The 22,315-nt window shown below is 39.8% G+C and overlaps 1 protein-coding gene across 3 annotated transcripts in view; it reads right to left on the reverse strand.

The window, feature by feature from the left end:
* The window catches only part of cdkal1 (CDK5 regulatory subunit associated protein 1-like 1), a 616,294-nt gene that overhangs the window by 576,331 nt on the left and 17,648 nt on the right, over nucleotides 1-22,315 (reverse strand). For all 3 annotated transcript variants that reach the window (XM_087978607.1, XM_087978608.1, XM_087978609.1), the window contains exon 3: nucleotides 19,098-19,210. In XM_087978607.1, coding sequence (XP_087834733.1) covers nucleotides 19,098-19,210 — 113 coding nt within the window. The remainder of the gene's footprint in view (nucleotides 1-19,097; nucleotides 19,211-22,315) is intronic.

A 22,315-nucleotide genomic window follows, 5' to 3' on the forward strand; every position in this document is an offset into this window, starting at 1 on the left:
ACTGTATTAACAAAGTAGGACAGGATGTATTGCCATAACCCATAACATCATGACTAGGTATTTGCCAACTCATCAGAGTTAAAATATATTCAACGCATGAACATTTTAAAATAAAAGACCTTACCATGTGGACACCAAACACATAATTGAAGATATCCAAAAGTAGACAAAGCGTAACGAAAAGTAACACAACCAAAGGTTCATACAGAGCTAAAACAGAGAAAACCAGAAGTACTGCAGGTGACAGACCACAAAAGCTGGTGTTTGAGATAGTGGTACGGATGGCCATTTCAGAGGACAGTTAATAGTCGACCATGTCTCAGCAGATTTGGATTAAGGACAATAGATTTTCTTCACCAAAAGGACATTAGTGAACTAGTTAGGCCGTTAAATCAATCAATGAGGGTTTTGTGATCGCCATTATTGAGACCAATTTTCAAATCCAGATTTTTTTTTTTAAATTTGAATTTAAATTCTACCAGCCGCTATGATAGGACTTGAATTCATGTCCTCAGAACCTCAGCGGCTGCCTCGTTTCAGACTCACCCCATGTGGATTTCAACTCATGTTTTATCCTTCATTTTTTTTTAAAATCCACCCATGATCACAGGTATCTCCATGATGGTCAACATTCTTTAGACACCTGTTCTCATCACATTCGGAGATCCACACTCAGTTCCATAGGTTGCCATATGCACACTTGGAACCTTCTCTATCAGAACTGCCTCATTCTGGCTCAGAGCTCCCATGCCCCCTGTTCAACTTCATCGTCTAGCTCATTTGACATTCTAAGAAATGTTTTCTTCTCCCTTCAGGCATTAAGGATCATAAGATGCAACAATTCATAACCATACACCTCTAGATTCTTCCTTCCTTTGACTCTACCCACTCTCCCAAGCCCACCTCCTGACATGTATTTATTATCCCTTGTGCCCTTCTATACTCTGATGCTAAAAGTTCTGTACTCAGCAAAGGTCTCAGTTTTATCCCATTGCATCCCCACCTTAAATGAATTTTGGGCAAGACATGACGTTGAACTTTTCCTCTGTCTCCTTTGCGTCTGTGCCCATTTCAGTGGACAGTAGTTCTCCCTGTCCCAATCCACTTCACCCATCTCCAACATTATGTCAACCTGGAGACCTTCTCTTGCCTTTCATATGCAGTCAATTTGTTCCACAAGAACTGTTGACCTGACATTGGTCATCTCAATTTCTCTTCTCCCTTACCCATTTCAACTCATCTCCCTCTAACTGACTGCAATCTGTGCTCTTTGATTCAACTCTGACTTTGAAATTAAACCTGCCAAGGGTGGTGCTATTGTTCACTGGCGTACTGACCTCTATATTGCACAGGCTGAGCACCACCTCTCAGAGATATCCTCCACTCTCCCCTGGACCATGAAACAAGCCATTGTATACAACAAGCCATTGTATCCACAAGTCAACAATCTCATTTCATCTAATCTCCCCATCACTGCCTCCAAGCTCAGTCTCCCAACCTGCACAGCCCACTTCTACCACCCTTCCAAATTCACAAACAGACTGCATAGGCAGACTCATAGCTTCTGCATGCTCCTGCCCATGAACTCCTTTCTTCCTACCTCAACTTGATTTTTTTCTCCCCTTGTCCAGTCCCTTCCCACTTACATCCGTGATTCCCCTGACGCTTTTCATCAGTTTCAGAATTTCCAGTTCACAGGCTCCAGCTGCCTCCCCTTTACAATCCCTTTATATATCCATGCCCCATTTGGATGGTCTGAGAGCTCTCCACTTCTTTGTGGACAAAAGGCCTGAACCATTCCTTTCTACTACTACTATCTTCCACTTGACTGAGCTTGTCCTCGCTCTGAACAACTTCTCTTTTGACTCTTCCCATTTTCTTCAAGTCATGGTGATGTCGCTATTCATGGTGATGTCGCTATGCATGGTGTGGCCATGCATAGCGACAGAAGCTCCAGTTATGCCTCTTTGTGGCATATGTGGAACATTCTTTGCTCCAATTCTATTTGAAGTCGATCAAGTGTGAAGCTGGAAAAAGCACAACAGGTCAGGCAGCATCAGAGGAGCAAGAGTCAACGTTTCGGGTCAAGATCCTTCATCAGGACAGATGAAGGGTCCTGACCCGAAATGTCAACTGTCCTGCTCCTCTAATGCTGCTTGCCCTGCTGTGCTTTTTCCAGCTCCACACTTCATCGACTCTGATTTGCCAGCATTTGCACTCCTCACTACCTCCAGTCCTATTCTGGCCCCACCTACAACTCTTTCTCCAGCATATCGATGATATCATCTGTACTGATTCCCTCTCTCGTTCAGAATTGGAGAAGAATATCTATTTCACCCCCAATTTCCAGCCTGCTCTCACCTTCACCTGGTCCATCTGTAAGTCCTCTCTCTTCCCTTCCTCAACATCTGTTTCCGTTTCTGGGGATAGGCTGGTGACCAATATCTACTACAAACCCACCAATTCCCACAGTTACCTTGAGTATACATCCTCACACCCTGCTTCCCGTAAATATTCTATTCCAATCTCCTAGTTCTGTCTTTGTCGCATCTGTTCTGATGATACCAATTTCAACAACGGAGATTCTGAAATGTCCACCTGCTTCGTCAAGAGGACTTCCCAGCACTGTGGTTGACAGGGCCCTCAGCCTGGTCCAACTCATCACCCACACTTCGGCAATCACCCCTTCGCTCCCACAATAGCGATTGGGTACGCTTTCTCATCACCTACCATTCTACCAGCATCCACTTCCAAAGGACTATTACACACCTTTTCTGCTATCTCTAGCGGGATGCCACTTGACAGTCTCATTCTCTCCATTGTCAGACTTCCACAAGAACCGTTCCCTCTGGACCACTTTGGTCCATTCCTCCTTCACTCTCAAAACATCCCCACAGCTTCACGGTTCTTTCCCTTGCAACTGCAGAAGGTGTAACACCTGCTCGTTTACTTCCTCCCTCTTCAACATCCAAGGCCCCAAACAAACCTTACCTCTGCGTAACTCAATCTAGTCCACTGTATTCACTGTGCACAAGATGGTCTCCTCTACATTGGGGAAACAAACCATAGACTGGGTGACCGCTTTGCAAAACACCTACATTCTGTCCGGAAAAAAGATCCTGAGCTTCCAGTTGCCTGCCACATCAACACACCTCCAAGGTCCCTGGCCAACATCTGCTTCAGGCTTGCCGCAGAGCTCCAGTTAAGGTTGATGCAAGTTGGAATAACAGCACTTCATTTTCCTTTGGGAAACTTGGCAGTCTTCCAGACGTAATATCAAATTCAACAATTTTAGGGCTTGAGGCACCTTCTCCCATGTCCTTACCCCAATCTCCACATCAGACTCTGACATCACATGGGCTGCAACCACATGCAACCCACTGTCAGCCACCAAAGCCCCCATTAGCTGCTATTCTTTCCCTCAGATGGATCTTTACCCACTCTTTTGTCTGTCCAAATGTGTTCCTCTCTACTTGGGCTCCACCTCCACCTATTGTTTACTCTCCTGGCTCCCACCTCCCACCATAGGAAAAAGTTGGTATTTATGCAAACTATCTACCATCTGTTCTGAAGAAGGGTCACTAGTCCCAAAATGTTAACACCGATTTCTCTCCACAATAGCTGCCAGATCTACTGAGTTTTTCCAGCAATTTCTGTTTTTGTTGCTCAAAGCCTTAAGGTTTCAACTCTGGATTACTAATCTAGTGACATTACCACTACACCACTACCTTCCCTAAAAACAAAACCCAACAGATCTCTCTAAATTCATTTACCATTGCATGAGGCCCAGTGAGACATGGAAATATACAGTACAGAAATAGACCAGTCAGTCCAACTTGTCCGTGCAGATCAGATATCCTAAATAAATCTAGTCCCATTTGCCAGCATTTGGTCCATATCACTCTGAACCCTTTCTATTCATTAACACATCCAGATGCCTTTTAAAATGTTGTAATTGTACTGGCCTTCATTACTTTTTCTGGCAGCTGATTTCATACATACACTATCCTATACTTGAAAAAGTTGCCCGAGGTCCCTTTTAAATCTTTTCCCTTTCACCCTAAAACTGTGGTCTTCAGTGTTGATGTCAGTAGAGAGTGGGCGAAGGGAATAGGATTAGGCAGTAGAGGGGAAGTCAAAAGCTGGAGAAGTAGCAATGAACCCAATTTCCTACAAAGGAATGAGACACAGATTTTAGAGATTCTTCAGAAATGGCATTAATTTCTGATTTTCTTTATTTATCTACCTACAATGGATATAGAAAAATAAAAGTTACATTACATGCAATTGAGCTTCTACAGGTGAAATGGCACATCAGATTTCCAGCTCTACTGCTCATGAGTTAAGGGAACAACCTCGGAAAATTATGAAATGGCATATTTTCTATTTTAAACATTTCCTTAGTTTCTTTCCCCCAGAACAGCATGTCCAAATCTGTGCAAAATTCCTCTTTACTATGGTACAGCCCTTTCTAATCATGCCATTGTTTATATTCATAGATTTGTTTAATTTTAGAATATGTTATAGGACATAAAAGATACTCTCAGTATTACTTGCTAATCTCAGTTCTCTTTTCAGTTGCATCTCTTGCCAACTACAGCTGTACAAGCTCGGTATATAGTCACTATATCTTTCCTTGAACAACTTTCAAAGCAAAAGCAAAGTGCCATTCAAAATCATGAAAAACATCAAGGTTTTCAGCACAAGTGGAATTCTAATCTACTAGCTTCCTATTTTGTGGGTAAGTATTCCTCTAAGTTTTGTCGATCTGTATATTAGTAAATCCTAAATCTTACTCCCTGTAAGGCTCCCGATCAGAACTCAAGATGGCAACAAAGCATTTCCAGAAAAGATTTTTTTTTTTTAAAACTGTTTCACTAGATGTTCAATTTTATTTGTGATTACAGGAACCCTAGTACCAAAATGCTTAAGCTTCTCAGATAAAGAATAGTCACTAACAAAAAAAAGACTGTTGACTGCTTGCCCAGGGTTACGCTTTCTACGTCCTAATAGAAACTTTCAGCAGTTATTCATCTGCCTTTTTTCTTTTCTGACATTCAATCAGGACTATCACCTAGGTTACAATGTAAGGCAATTTTATGGTTTTTAAAAATATAAGAGGGCTTCATGGCCTCATTCTGCCAAATTTCCACTTCAGTAAGCTAAATGCCTTGCTGCTGGGAAATCATGCCCGTTAGGAAATTGGACTCAAAATCTTTTTAAAAAATTGTTTCGGGAGACAGAAACGAACAGCTACAAAGATGTTTAATGCTGAAAATAGAGATGTAAAATAAGCTTAATACTATAATGTTAAGTGGGATGTATGTTTGACATAACAGTAACTAGTTACTGAGTACACATTTAGAACACCAGAGTCCAAAGAGATTTAAGTCAATGGTCGACCTCAATGATAGCTACTATGAGAATTACAAAAGTAAGCGCTGAATACCTTTTTTAGTCATGTTCTTTAGCTGGATAATCTGTGCCTGTGCAGCTATTGATGTCTTCCCTGTCAGCATTGTGTCAGGACCAATGGCTGGAGTATGATCTTTAGGCTGAATCAAACTGACTGATCAAAAGTGGCAATCCAATGTTTCCAGAAACAGCTAGGTGTGTCAATGGGAGGAGTAAAATTATGTGTTAATGAAGAAAGGTGGAGTCGCAAAATACTAGCATAGCAAATAACTATATGGGAAACGAGAAAAAAAATTCCAAACTTCAAGAGAAGGGTCAAAAGCACTTTTGAAAAATCTTCCAAATTCTATTATCCATCAGAGATCCCTTATGTTCAATTCTAGTTTTCATAAGCAGGTGTACTTTTATTTTAAAACTTGGCAAGCACAATTCAAAACAAATGCAAAATTATGCCTTATTTTAAATTTGTGAAGTTGGATTACTGCACTGTGAATTTGAGACAAGGATTTATTCTCAAACTCTCAAATATATTTTGCACTTCATTGACCAATTGTGTTGTATTGATTAGAAATTCATGCACTGCTAGCACCCTTTGAGCAGCATCTCTCCACATACATTGTCGGACTGCAGTTTCTCCAGAACTTTCTACTTTAACTTAGAACTAAGCATCAACAACATTTTACTTTTATTAAAGCTCGTCATTTATCCTTTTCCATTTTGAAAACCATTCAGTCCAACAAAAATGTAACGTGTTTGAAGCCTTACATCAAATTGTAAATATATCAAGTTAGAAAAAAAAATGAATTTAAAGCAAAATCATTAAACCATCAATTGCAAACAGAACTGTCAGTAAAAAAAAAAGATAAAAATGAAAAAAAAAATTAACTGTACGGCATAAGCGCATTTTGAAAAAATATTCTGCTGTCAAACCATCTACCAAATGGGCGGCACGGTGGCACAGTGGTTAGCACTGCTGCCTCACAGCGCCAGAGACCTGGGTTCAATTCCCGCCTCAGGTGACTGACTGTGTGGAGTTTGCACGTTCTCCCCGTGTCTGCGTGGGTTTCCTCCGGGTGCTCCGGTTTCCTCCCACAGTCCAAAGATGTGCAGGGCCGGGTGAATTGGCCATGCTAAATTGCCCGTAGTGTTAGGTAAGGGGTAAATGTAGGGGGATGGGTGGGTTTCGCTTCGGCGGGGCGGTGTGGACTTGTTGGGCCGAAGGGCCTGTTTCCACACTGTAATCTAATCTAATCTAATCTAATCAAATGGGCAATGAAACCAAACACCCTTCATACAACCAGGATGCTGGGTGTGCATGTTCAGTGCATCAGACTTCACTAGCTTTGCCAACTATCAAATTTCCACACCCAGGTGATGGAACTTGCACAAAAAGGATTAAATATGTAAAGCAATATAAAAATAAAGGCCACTTACTTTTAACACAATACTGAATAGTCTAATACTTAAAGCAATACTTAAACCAATTCCCCAAAATCATGCAATAAAACTCAAATCGATCTATCACAATAAATTTGTGACTGTGATTTACAACTCTTGAATCGGTTTTGTAAAGAAATTGTGCATTCTTTGACTCAGTAAGCATTCCAGTGTAAGCAGTGTAAACTAAGACTTACATACGACCATAGCTTTTATCCTGTAAATTTTAATTTTCCATCGTCTTCACAATTAAAACCGATGAATATAACTAATTGTATGTTTTTAAGCAATCTTCATGAATAGTCTGCTGGAAGCAAAACAAAGAATAAGCAGAATGATGTTATAAGAAACTTCTGGACTTGATGCTTTTAGGATCTCCCATACAATCAAAATGATCTGTAGCATATTTATACCAGGCATTCAAATGAAATGAATTTAATGCAACAGCATGAATCATTAAATTCAAACTCCAAAGCAGCCTTCAAAATAAAATCTAGACAAGGAAATAAATGTTGCATCATTAATAAATATTGCCTTAACAAGTACAAAATAACCTAAAATTGTTTCTCTTCTTGAACCTACCTAAATGTTGCATCTGGATACAATAAATTGCTGTCCATGCTGTGTCATTTTTACTTGGCTCAGACACAGTGCTACAGCACTAAATGTATTATTTATTTCTTCCTTGGCCTTGCCATTAAGGCTAACTTTTTTTTCCAATTATTCTAATGAAAAATTATACATTTTTAAAAGCTAACATTCCAGTTTACAGCTGAATGCTATAAAGAAACATGACTTCTGATTGGACAAGCCCAGGCACCATTTAGTTTTACCCCGATATGGTCAATTCCATCAGCTAACATTCTATACATTCATAATCTTAGGACTGCATACATTCCCACATTGTTAATCTCAAATCCTTTATGTCCACATTAATCAAAGTTCATCTTTTCCAAGTCTAACTAACTAATCCATACACTACTTTAAATATCTTAAAATTGATTATTCTAACATTCTGCCAATGTTACTATGCTCATTCTTATTGATAATCCATTGTTTCCTGATGTCATGTGCATTTGAACTACTAATTCTGTAACATACAATTAACTTTTACTTCTTTTGACCGAAAACGTAAGTATGATTGTTCAAATAATGTTTAACATTTCAACTGTAATTGGAAATGCAGTGATTCTAATGAAGCTAATAAAAATGAAAAATACGCAAAGTTACAATGGATGAAATGCATCACAGTAGCAAATTCATGTTGACTTTGTCTCAAAAGGTAAGCATTGGAGAGCTGCAGATGAGAGACATCAGTGACAATTCACCTCTTCCCTGCTCACCATTCAACAGCATAAACAATCTTGCCAGGTCAAACAGCATTTCACCTGTATCTCCTCCAATCTGATCTATTGCATTTGCTGCACCTAATGTGACCTGCTCTACACTGGAGAAACGAAATACAGACTGGATCACTACTTTACAGAACACCTCTGGTCCTTAGATAAGCATGACCCCAACCTTCGTGCAGCCGATCATTTCACCATAACATCCTGCTAACATGCCCACTTGGTGTCCTCGACATGCTCCATCAAATTACAACCCAAACTGGAGGAACAACATCTCATCCTCAGGACATTTACAACCTTCTGGACTTAATATGGAGTTCAATATTTAAAATTGTAAACTCACTCCCATTTCTTCCCTTTGGTTTAGCCTTACTTGTTGCACTCTCAGTCACAATATCCTTTCTGCCCTTCCCTCAGTACAGTGGGCCTATCTGTTCTGTTCTTTTCAGTTTGACAGATTGGCAAAACAATGATGTGTCTTTGTAGATAAAGAGTGGAGCTAGAAAAAGCACAGCAGGTCAAGCAGCACCAGAAAAAGGGAGTTGTCGTTTCAGGTTGGAACCATTCATTAGGACTGGGGAAGTGAAAGACGACTGAGAAATAAATGGGGGGCTGGGGCTGGAGGAAATGACGGGTGGAATGGCAATGGGTGGATGCAGGTCAGAAGTGGCTGTGATTGACCAGTGGAGCGGAGAGGTGGGAAGAATGATGGACAGGTTGGGTTAGGTTAAGGGCAGGGAGGACGGGCTGAGCCTGGGGAGATTTGGAAGCTGGAGAATGCTCTGTTAAGGGCATATGGTTGTAAGCTCCCAAGACGGAAGATGAGATGTTTTTCCTCCTATTTGTAAGTGGCCTTATTTTGACAATGGATGCAGCCCAGAATAGACATATCATCGGGGGGAGTGGGAGCGGGAGTTGAAATGACTGGCAGCTGAAGGTGGGGTGGATCGGACTGTATGGACCATAAATGTTCCCTGAACTGATTCCTGAGTTTGCACTCAGTCTCTCCAATGTTGAGGAGACTACATCGGGAGCAACGGATGCAGCAAATCAGGTTAGAGGACGTGCAAGTGAAACTCTGTTGGACTTGGAAGGACTCTTTGGGACTTTGGACAAACGTGACAGGGGAGGCGTGGGGGCAGGTTTTGCAAGTCCTGTGGCCGCAGGGGAAGGTTCCAGATGTGGAGGAGGGGTTAGTGTGGAGTATGGACTAAAAGAGGGAGTCATGGAAGGAACAGTCCCGGCAAAAGGTGGATGGGGTAAGGAGGGGGTCAGACTGCAGGTGGTGGAAAATGATGCATTGGGTTTGGAGATTGGTGGGGTGGAATGTGAGAACCAAGGCACTCTATCCTTGTCGTGAAACTGTTCCAAGTACCCTAGGAAGAGGCAGGCATTGCTCCAACCCATGCAGGTACCCATGGGCACCCCTCTGGTTTGTAGAAACCAGGAGGATTGAAAGGACAAGTTGTTAAAGGCGAAGACCAGTTCTGCCAAGTGGATGATGGCATCAATGGAAAGGGACTGGTTGCATGAGAGGAAGAAACGGAGAGCCTTGAGGCCCTCCTCATGGGGGAATACATGACTGGATGTCCATGGTGAAGATGAGGTGTTGGAGACCAGAGTATCCAAAGTCGTGGAGAAGGTGGAGGGCATGGGTGGTGTCCTGAACGTAGTTGACGAGTTCCTGGACCAAATGGGACAGGACAGAGTTGAGATAAGAGAGAGTTCAATGGGGCAGGAGCAGGCAGAGATGATTAGTTGACTGAGGCAGTTGGGTTTATGAATTTTCAGGAGAAGATAGAAATGTGCGGTGTGGGGTTGGGGAACGCTAAGCTTAGAGAGGTTGTGGATGGAAGATCTCCTGAGGCGATGAGATTGTGGCTGATCTTGGAGATGATGGTTTGACGATGAGGGATCGGGTAGTGATTGAGGGGGTGGTAGGAGGAGGTGTCAGCGAGTTGGCGTGTGGCTTTGGCAAGGTAGAGGTTAGTGTGCCAAATGACCACCGTGCCTCCCTTGTCAGCTGGTTGATGGTGAGGCTGTGGTTTGAGCAGAGAGAGCAAAGGACTGTGCATTGTGAGGGGGAGAGGCTGGAGTGAGAGAGAGGGGTGGAGAGATTCAGGCAGTTAATGTCACGACAGCAGTTGGAGATGAAAAGGTCAAGGGAGGGTGGGAGGCCAGGACGGGGTGTCCAGGAGGGTGGAGTTTGTTGGCTTCAGAAGAAGGGATCTTTGAAGAGGGCGTGGGATTCACATTCGAATAAGTAGGCACGGTGACAGAAGTGGCAGAAAAAGTGTTTCGCATCTGGATGCATGTGAAATTCGTCTTGCCATTTTCGCATTGCAATCACTTAATCTGCATTATCAGCACCTTTTCTTTTGCAGCACTCCACGCCCACATTATTGCATAAATGCTGCCCCTCCCCACTTCATGCCAGCTCTAATGTAGAGTCATCTAGACTGGAAACGTTAGCTTGCTCTCTCCACTGATGCTACCTGATCTGCTGTGATTTCCCGATTTTTTTGTTTTCACTAGTGATAATTCCTAGTCACACTCTGCCACCTATTGGTTAAACAGCCTGATCAAGCCAAATGTTTCATAAATTGCTTTAATTACATTGAGCAAAATCCTTGGTTTTCTAAGTAAAATTCTGCCAGTTTTTTTTTAAACTGGAGCTGATGCCTTTTAAATTAATGACTGCAATAATAAATTGTAAATTATGATGTGGAAGAGCCAGTGTTGGACTGGGGTGGACAAAGTTAAAAATCACACAACACCAGGTAATAGTCCAACAGGTTTATTTGGAAGCAATAGCTTTCAGAGTGCTACTCCTTCAAGTCACAGCTACCTGAAGGAGCATCGCTCCAAAAGCTAGTGCTTTCGAATAACCTGTTGGACTATAACCTCGTTTATTATGATTTTTAACATTGTACTTTATGAAGTTATATGTAACATGCTAATTGTTAGATAGCACCATCTAGTGATCGCAAAGAAAATTAATTCTGAACACATCAAGTCTCTTCACTAAACCATTATGTCCGTTGAAGAGGGTCACTATGCCCAGTTTTTCCAGCCATAAATTTTATAAAAATGTGAGAAATTAACAGATTGTTTAATACATGGAAAATAAAAGTTTGTTGAGTTAAAATGTTAAATTTGACAATCAGAACTGATGAAAATAATTCTTAAATTCATATCTAAAACACTTATTTCTCCTATTAGACATAAATTTATCTTTTGTATACCTATTTTTCTTTAAATTTCTAGTATTCAGATTTAATCTTTAGTAAACCAGATTTGGTTTGCAACACTTATAACTAACATTGTAGAATAATGGTTACAGGATAATTCTTGGATTAAGTTTTTTCGTGGGTGCAAGAACATATATGTGAGAATACACACATACTCATGTCAAATTTCTGACATGGTGGTCCAATTTGACCAGACTAGATAACCTCACTTCAAAAGTACTTAACTGGATGCTAAAGTGCTTTGGAATATCCTGAAATTATTAAAAAGCACTATCTGCAAGACTTTTCCCCCCAAAAGTTTAATGCTATGCCTGCAAGTCAAACCTTGACAAACAATACTAATACAACACATGATGGAAACAAGATAGAATCTATATATCACTTTTAGAAGTGGGTGATGAAAAATAGAAAAGAATCACTGAAGATTTAGTGAATTGTTACTTGCATTATGGATGCAATTGCAACCAAGTTCCACAAAAGTAACACACATTAAAAGAGGCTGTCTGATGAACTGGCAGTATCTCTGGTAGAATTACGAAACCAATATTAGCAATGTATTAAATGTATCTGCAAGAAATCTAAGTATTAAGTTTAATCACACCAGTGTGGTCTAATTTCTTCCACTCGAAGGATTCTATGGAGCAACCAAAGGAGTCATTTTGGACAACTCCAGACGGCTGCTGCGTGCTTGACATGCATGCTCAAACCGTCAGGAAATGTGTAAATGCCAGCCACAGTAGAGCAAAACATCACCCAATCACAACGCAATGCCATCCATGCTCTCAAAACCAATTGCAACATTGTCATCAAACCAGCAGATAAAGGAGCAGCCATCATTCAGAATAGAACAGACTACTGCAACGAAGTGTACTGACAACTGAACAATCAGAAACACTACAGGCAACTGCCAGCCAATGTGACCAAAGAACACACTCGTGAACTAAACACATTGATCAAGACTTTTGATCCAACCCTTCAGAGTTCCCTACACACACTCATCCTGCATACTTCTCACATAAGGTACTTCTACTGCCTTTCAAAGACACACAAAGTCAACTCACCTGGACGTCCTATTGTATCAGACAATGTGATCCTGTGTGAGAACTTCTCGGTCTATGTCAAGGGCATCTTGAAATCCATTGTACAGGGAACTCCCAGTTTCTGTTGTGACATTACAGATTTCTTACAGAAAGTGAGAACCCACGGACCAGTTGAACTGGGAACATTCCTTGTCACAATGGGCATTTCAACACTCGACATCAGCATCCCCCACAATGACGGCATCGCTACAACAGCCTCAGTATTCAACACCAACAACTGCCAATCTCCAACCATCTGACAACTCATCCGTTTCATCCTCAAACACAACGTTTTCATCTTTCGCAACCAGTTCTTCATCCAGGGCATACGGAACAGACATGGGGACTGAATGTGCACCACAATATGCCAGCATTTTCATGTACAGGTTCGAAAAGACCTCATCTCTATGCAGGACCTCAAACCAACAGTGTACACCAGGTATATTGACGACATTTTCTTCCTCTGGACCCATGGCAAGGAGTCATTGAAACAACGACACAGTGATATCAACGAGTTTCATCCCATCAGACTTACCATGGACTACTCTTTCGTATGTGTCTCATTCTTGGACACACGCATCTCCATCAAGGACAAGACCCTCAGTCCCTCACTCTACCGCAAACCCACGAATAACCTTACGATGCTGCTTCCACCCAAAACATTAAAACATCCATTCCCTAAGACAACTCTATGCGTACACAGGATCTGTTCATATGAGGAGGAACGCGGACCCCTTAGGATGCTCAAAAATGCACTCATAAGAACAGGGTACGATGCTCAACTCATCAACCACCAGTTCCAATGTGCCACAGTGAGAAACTGTAATGACCTCCTCAGGAGCAACTGATAGGGACCCTTTATTGCCCAGAATGTCCTCGGAGCAGAGAAACTACACCTTGTTCTTCACAGCCTGCAACATATTATCAATGAGGACAAGCACCTCGCCAAGACCTCCCCTTCTCACCTTTAAACAACCGCCAAACTTTAAACAGACCATTGCTCGCAACAAACTGCCCAGCCTTCAGGACAACATAGACAACAACACTGTACAACCCTGTCATGGCAACCACTGCAAGACATGTCAGAGCATCAACATGAATACCACCATTACATGTGGGGACACCATCCACCATGTAAGTAGCACATACGTGACTCGGCCAATGTTGTCTATCTCATACATTGTAGACAACGATGCCCAGAGGCATGGTAAATTAGCGAGACTGAACAGAGAATGAATGAATGGACACCACGCAACGATCACGAAACAGGGATGTTTCCTCCCTGTCGGGGAACACTTCAGGGGTCAAGGACATTCAGCCCGGGGGGGAGGGGGGTGGTGGTTTGGAGGGGTCAAGAGAAAGGGGGACGCGAGAGAATGGGGGGGGGTGAAAGATAGAGGGGAGGGCAAGAGAAAGAGGACGGCCAGAGAAAGGGAGGCGAGGGCAAGAAAGACAGAGTGCGTGCCCAAGAGAGACACAAAGCACGTGTGTGTGAGGCGCGGAGAGAGCGCAAGAGAGATTTTCTTTAATGTGGAGTACTTGAGTGAATGCAGTTCTCTCCAATAGTGTGGACAAAGTAGAAAACATATTTGCTGAGTGTCTTCAAAAGCCTGAGTGATCTGGATAAAGAGAAATTGGTTTCCAGAACTGGAACGGTCAGCAATCGGGGGCACAGATCTTTAAGTGATTGGTAGAAGAACCCAAAGCAATACAAGGAAGAATTTTTTTTTAAATTAAGTGATTATGAACTGAATCACAATCAGCAATTTGTGCTTTCCCTTAAAAAAAGTAATGAAAATAGATTCAAATCATCCCTTTCAAATGAGAATTGGATAAGCAGGTGAAGGGGAGAATAGTGGAGAGGTATAGAGAGTGGATGGTTAAGTGGAGTAGCTGAATTGCTGTTTCGGAGTCTTGGCATGAGTACAATGGACTGTAATGCAGCCATTCTATGAGTTATTTCTATGATACATATTTTGATTCCTCCTCTCAATTTGAAAACCAATTACATTTAAATACCAAAATAAAATTCACACAGAGTGTGTACTATCTTTAAGTTGCACTGCAGAAATTTGTCCACGATCCTTCGAACGCACCTTCCTCATCCATGATCTCATCAAGCTAGAAGGATAAGGGTAGCAAATAAATGGAACACCAACAACTCTAAGTTCCCCTCCAAGCTACTTACCATCCTGACTTGCAAATGTATAACCATCCATTCACTATTGCTTGGTCAAAATACTAGAATTTCCTCCTTAATAGCATTGTGGGTTCTACCTACAGCAAACAGACTACAGCATTTAAAGGTGGCGGCTCATCACCACCTTTTCAAGGGCAATTAGGGACAGGCAATAAAGTCTAGCCCGGCTGGTGATGCCCATATCCCACCAGTGAATTTAAAAACAACTTTTGGAGTAGGTTCACATGGAAATTGACCGTGGGATGGGCACAGACATTATGCAGAAAGTCGTTTAAATCAATTTTCTTAAAGATGGTTTTAAAGAAAAAGGTAAATAAATAAATAAGTTTCAAGGTACTGTATAGGACTAGACGGATGAAAGGACAGCCGTTAATTGTGAAGTGAAAAATAGATAGAAAGAGGACCCAATCTAGGAGAATACAAAGAGCAGAGGGTATGGAAAAATGGCACAAAAGCTAAGTCAAGGGCAGATTTGAATTTAATGTTTGGAAAGATGCATATTCAATGCTGTTTAGGAATGATCCTATTTGATAGTCATGACTGATAAGCAGAATAGGTTGCACACGGCTAGTTCTAAATATGGTGACAGCTCAAAATGCTCGAGAAAAGGGAGGCAGGCATTAAAAAGGGTCAGTCTGGAGATGAAATCATGAATAAGGACTTCAGCTACAGTAACACTGAAGATAAATGCAAATATATGGAATACTTTTAGTGAATTCGGCACAAATATAAAGAGCTATCATAAATTCAAATGTTGCATTTGCTTGGTTTTTTTTAATTTAAATAACGAACTTAATTTTTTTCCATTTGTTTGTTTAATTGTTACATGCATTTAACAAATCTATTCAATGGTCTGGATAATAATCTCTGTGCACACCTGTCACAAGAACTTTGCAAACAGGATCTGCCTCCATATTGTAATCAATAAACAAAGCTAGAAAACAACACATACAACGTCTAATGTTACAATATGAATTTTGATTTCATCAGTCAACATTGGCAACAACTTCAAACTGGTCTTCAACAAACTGCAATGATTCTTGTTAAAGATGATTCAAGTTATTCAAATGAGGAATAATTACATCTAAACAGTCTGGTTAACTTAAAATGAAAGCAATTTTCATGTTTCTTTTAGTGAGCAGAGCAATTAGGATTAAGCTGCAGAAACACAGTCTTCTGACGAAATGTGTCTTGGAACAAATACTATTATTTCAATGCATCACAAAAAATAACATAGCCATAGCCATTAGCTCAAATACTATTTTAACAAAAATGGTAATGAGCATCTAATACTTGAGCTGCAGTGGGACAAGTGGAATTTTAAGTTGAATGACAGCTTGTCAATTAACTACTGTGGAAGGATCCATGTTATTTCCTACAACAGTTTAACACCTACCATCAGTGGTAATTTGTCCCTACTCATGTTTGCTATAAAACAAAATCAAAAACTATCCAGCTCACTTCAATAATTTGTTAAACTGATTTTCATGTTTTGTGATTCTCAATAGAATAATATTCCTGTGTCTCTCAAAGGAACCCTTACAAAAGAAGATTCAATATACAGCAAATGCAGTATTCATTTTCAATTGTTTGCATACCTCAAAATGTACAAATCCTCAAATACAATCAGTTCTTTTATAACGCGATCATTGCATTCTTGTGCAACCCCGCATTATAGAAAAATTGTGTTTTCGAAACAGCATTTCAAGTGTTGGCGACATAATCGCCTTTCAACCAAAACGTTTTAAAAGTATGACGCTTTACAAACAGTGTCCCCAATTTGTCAATCACATTATAGCGAATTCACGTTGATGAAACGTGCATTTTGGCAGAACAACCTTTATGTGCATTCAAGAAGTTCAAGAAGTATATGTTGACAGTGAAAAGTAATTCCTCAATGCTTAAAATGACACTAGAAATTCTGGAATCCTATAAATTCACCCAGAGACCAATAAATATGGAAAGTTAAAAAAAGTCAACACTGAAGGACCATAACGCTCCTAGACAACTGGTGGTAGTTTAACCTGAGGCCACCACACCTCAGGCAAGGGGCAACTCGAGAAGATGGGATATTCATGGTAACCCCAGCAGGTACAAGAACCAAACCTATGCTGTTGGTGTCACTTTGCACTGCAAACCAGCCAACTGAGCTCGCCAACCCCCAATAAATTGTTGAACCTAACAGGCTGACCCGTCATCATTTCTGCTTTCTTCATGAGGAAGAAATATTTTAAAAGCTCAGAAGATTAAAATAAATGAAAGCCAAGCACAAATATTTATCATAGCTAAAGTAGTGCAACTACACAGACAAGCAAATCTTGAAGCACTTTAATTCTGCACATGTAAGGAGTCAAGTCCATCAATATTGCTACTAGAACAAAGAAAAATATTTTCAAGAGATACAGTCCCAATGAATTCCATTTTAAATTTCAAATCAGGGAGCTTTATTACAAAATAGGATATTACAAATTTACCTGTATAGTTATCTTAAAACCAACTAGATATGAAATAAGGTCTTTGTGCATTTGTCTGCGCATTTGACCTCATCACTACCAGGATTGACAAAATAAAATTATTCAACAAACAGAAGCTTTAATCAATTTTATAAGAAGAAAGTGAGCATCAGAAGCTCCCTTGTTAAACCAAGGAATCACTAACTCTCACCATTATAAATGATTACAACTGCTTGTGATAGCGCAGTAGAAATCCACTCAAGCTTGCTTATTAATTTCAGATCCTGTTGGCATCAGCAAGTCTTGGAGCAGTACTCAGGCAACATCCAAAGTATGTTTTGTTTGGAATTCCAAATAGATTTCTCAACTGGCACTCAATTAAAATAAATCATGTCCCAAAGACTACTCACTTACCAAAAAGAGACTGAAGTGCTAAAACAAGGCTGAAATGGAAGGGAGTACAGAAAACTACGTATATTGATTTTCTCAGCAAATCTCCTCAGGACACATTGGTAGTATTTGTGATAGCAAAGGTGAATTAGGAAAGCGGTTTGGAAACAAAACCCATATGCATGGATTTTTTTGAGGGAAGACAATGGAACATAATTGCCTAATAAATATGCAACATGGTGGTACACAGATGTTTTTCTTACAGAATATAAATGTGCCATGAGATGTAATGACCAATGCTTTTCTTTTATATTCTAGTCCAGGTCATTTAGACAAGCAGAATTTTAAAAGTTTTACAAATAACACACCCTGGCAAAATAACATAGTGAGCAGGATAGGAACAGATTTCAGTAGGAAAGGGAGATAAATAAGTAAATGGAGAAATGTATGGCATATAAATTTGACAAGAAACAATGTAGCAAGGCATAAAAGCCAAATGCAATTGTTTTGAGGTTGAACCTAATCCTGAAGGAACATTGTGCTGCAATTCACAAATACATGAAAATAGCAGACCAAGGTGAACAGAGTTGATAAAGTAAAGAAATCCTTTGTTTGGCAAATATTGCCATGAAAATCAAAATCACATACTTGAATTTGTTCAAATTGGTAAGAAGTAGCTTCAGAAAGCTGAAGATAACACAGCTTTCAACACTGCATTACAATTCTAATACTTAGTGCAAAACATTTGTCTACTGCTGTTATCAGTTTGACATTAACTTTGGTTTTTTAAAGTGATACAAATGGTCTGCTTTTAAGCTTAACAGGTGAAAAGCAGCAAAAAAAATTAACTTAAACACTTAAAATTTGCCCTCAAGATAACATTTCAATTTTTAATCCAACTAACAGTGTAAAGATATTGCAACAAATGCAAGGTTACATTATGCCTATTTAGACTCAAAGGATAAAGATAAATCCTTTTCTTTACTTGTGTTATTATTTTATGGAAAAAATATGTCAAAGTCCATAAGAAAATAAAGCTATCACAAAGAACTTTAGGAATTCAAGGTGTGAAAAACAATTTGCAAATGGAGTACTTGTCAAATTAAGCAGACAAAGATCAGCCTAAAACAACTCAGCTTTATATCATACCAAAATCAATGCTAGCTGGAACACGCAAGATTTTTAAAGTTTCTATCGTAAACAATCAATTGACCCAAATTAAATATTAACAGATGTTTAACAGCAGTTTAGAAACAATTACGACGGTGAGAAAATAGTCAACTTATTCTTATATTCCTGTGATAACATAAGATTTTACAAGGATGGTGAAGTCATTACAGTAAGAAACAAATATTTGAATCAAAACAGGTGATGCACCATACAATTACCCTAACAGTTTTGCTGCCCATTTTCAAGCCACTTTAAACAAGTTAACGTAGTATACAAAAATTTTAATAAGTTTAATCTTTATTGGTGAAACACCTGGTGTATAAAATTGTACAAAATATTTAAAACGCATATACCTGTAATCTTATATCCATAAACCGCCAGTTGACCCGCCATATATTCTCCATCTGAACTGTTATGTGAACAGCCCCAGGTTTTCACCCAGATCTTCTGTGCACCAGGGATAACGCTGCAACAAGTAGAATGAAAAAAAAAGACCAACATTTAAGACCATAAAAAAATAGGAACAGTAGTAGGCTGTTTGCCCCCCCCCCCACAAGCCTGCTCCATCAATTGAACAAGATCATGGCTGATCCAACATTGGTCATATCCAAATTCCAGCCTTCTCCCCATAAACCTTGATGCCCCTAATGATCAAGAATTTATCTCAGCCTTAAATATACACATAGCTTTCTGTGGCAAGGAGTTCCAAAGATTCTCAACCCTCAGAAGAAATTCGTCCTGATCTCAGCTTTAAATTGGCATCCCTTTATTTTGAAACTATGCAGTGTGCTCCTAGGGTCTCACATGAGGGAAAATATCAGCATTTACCCTGTCAAGCCCTTTTAGAATCTGATATGTTTCGATGAGATCACCTCTCATTTTTCTATACTCTCATTCGTAGAGTCCTAACCTGTTTTGCTTTTGCCTCCAAACCAAGAATCATTGCAGTGAACCTTCTATGAACTGCCTCCAACGAAATACCTTTTCTTAAATTCAGGGATCAAAACTGCTCACATCACTCCAAATGGTTTCACCAGCATCTTGTACAGCTGCAGTAAGACTTACCTACTATTATACTTTAACCCCTTTGAAATAAGGAGCAATATTCCATCAGCCTTCCTTATTATTTCTGCACTTGTGTAATCACTTTGGGCATCATGCATAAGTAACCCCAGTCCCTTTGTGTAACCACTTTCCACAGGTTTTCTCTATTTAAATAATATTTTATTTGTTTGTTCTCCCTTTCAAAATGAACTTCACATTTTCCCACATTTGCCAACTTCTTGCCCACTCAAAAACTGTAAATCGCTCTGTAAACTGTTTGCCTAGTTCCATGTTGTCTGCAAATATGGCTATCATATATTCACTTCCTTCCTCAAGTCATCAAGATATGCTGTAAACAACTGCAATCCCAGCACCGATCCCTGTGGTACCCCATCAGTCATAGATCCCCACCATGAAAAAGAACTCCCCCTTATCCCAACTCACTGTTTCATACCCAGGAGCCAATTCTCTAGTTTATGGAATTATACTACCTTTAAAATCATGGGCTCTTATCTTATGAATTAACCTTTTATGAGGTATTTTGTTGAACGCTTCTCAAAGTTCAAATACAACACATCTACTGGTTCCCCTCTAACTCATCTGGTTGACATTTCCTCAAAAAGACTAATTCATTAGTCAGACTTGACTTCCCTTTCATGAAGCCATGCCTGACTCTGCTTGATTAGATTATGATTTTCCAAATGTTTGTTATTAGTTCATTAAAAATTGATTTCAACTTTTTTTCCCAAACAATAAATCTTAGGCCATTTGGCATATTGTTACCTGCTTTTTGCCTCCTTTCCTTTTTGATTAGGGGTGTTACATTGGCAGTTTTCTAATCCTCCAGCATTTCTCCAGAATCCAACAATTTTTGGAAACTTCAAACCAGTGCATCCAATATCACGGTATGTACTTCTTTTAGGAACCAGAATACAAGCTATCAGGACCACAAGACTCATCATGGGCCTTTGGCCCTGCACATTTGTCGAAAACTAATTCTAAATGATACTTAATTCCTCCCCCCCATTAATTAGTATTAATAGGATGTTTGAAGTATATTCCACAATAAAGACTGATGCATAACTCCTCTGCCACTTCCTTGTGCCTCATAACTACCTCCCATATTATTTTGCTAAGATGCCTTTGATCACTTCCCCCTCTTTATATGTCACTTTAAAAATATTATTTTGTCCTTGATTATTTTCAAGAGACGTCATAAAGGCAGAGGTGCGAAAAAGTCCAAGAAGATGTAGTTTTTTTTTAATTTCCCACTAATCTACCTTCAGTGTATTTTTTTTCTCTCCATCACCTTTTTCAACTTCCTTCGCTGGATTCCAAATTTACCCCAATCTTCAGAGCTATCAGTGACTTGTGTCTCATGTGCTTTTTCATATAGTCTCAACATCCTTGGTTAGCCATGATTGGCTGATCGCTTTTAGAATCTTTTCTTCTTACTGGATATATCTTTGTAGAGAGTCATGAATTACCTCCTTTAATGTCTGCCATTTTCTTGTTACTGGCTTTCCTGCTGTGTCCACTTTAGCTAACTCAACCCTCATTTCTTTGTAATTTCTTTATTTAAATTAAACATAGTTGTTTCAAATCCATGGTTCTCACACTGAGTAATAAATTCTATGTTACGATCACTACTTTCTAGGGGATCTTTTACTCCGATGTCATTTAGTAAACCTACCTCATCTTCCATTACTAGATCTAGGAAAGCCTGTTCTCTCGTTGGCTGCATGACATATTGCTCTAGCAAACTACCCCTAATGCACTCTACGAATTTGTTGTCATAGCTTCCCTTCCAACTTGACTGACCCAATGACCATGAAGAGTAAAGTCACCCATAATTACTGCTCTATTAGTTTTAGATGTATTTATTTGTTGATTTATGCCCTTTTGCACACTGTGGCTACTGCTTATGGATCTATACACTATGTATTCCAGTTGTTATTGACCAGGCCAGACCCCCTCAAAATATTTCAAAAATGTAGCCTAGACCCTAACTTTACCTTATTTTAAAGGATGTGAGGTGGATATTTCAGGTGTGATGCAGCTGATCAAACCACTTAGCTTTAAGCAAAATAGGATTTATTTAAACACTACAGTTGAAACACGGACAAAGAAAGCAGAATTTAGAATAACTTAACCGACCCGATACAGTAACTATTACTAACAGTCCCAATACACCAACACCCCAAAAACACACTCATTGGGAGAAAAGATAAATTCAACACAGATTCTTATACGTAGGAGGGAACAACATCCAAAGTGATTTCAGAACAAGGTCAGAGCAGTTCTTTACTGAAGCTTGCAACTCCCCTCTACTCTCTTAGCTTGAGACTGCTACAGCTAAAAACAAACTAGAAAAACCTGAACTGGAGAATTAGCCACTTCCCTTCCATTGTTGAACTAGCACCTTCCTCGACTCTATTAAAAGCAATCAAGAACAAAATAACCTTTTTAAAATGATACCACTGCCAAACAGTATCTTCTTTCCCTTGCCACACTTACCTACAGCCAA

This window comes from Chiloscyllium plagiosum, unplaced genomic scaffold (genome assembly GCF_037043375.1).
Source record: "Chiloscyllium plagiosum isolate Xiang-an unplaced genomic scaffold, Cpla_swu_hap1 HiC_scaffold_34, whole genome shotgun sequence".
NCBI classification, from domain to species: Eukaryota; Metazoa; Chordata; class Chondrichthyes; order Orectolobiformes; family Hemiscylliidae; genus Chiloscyllium; species Chiloscyllium plagiosum.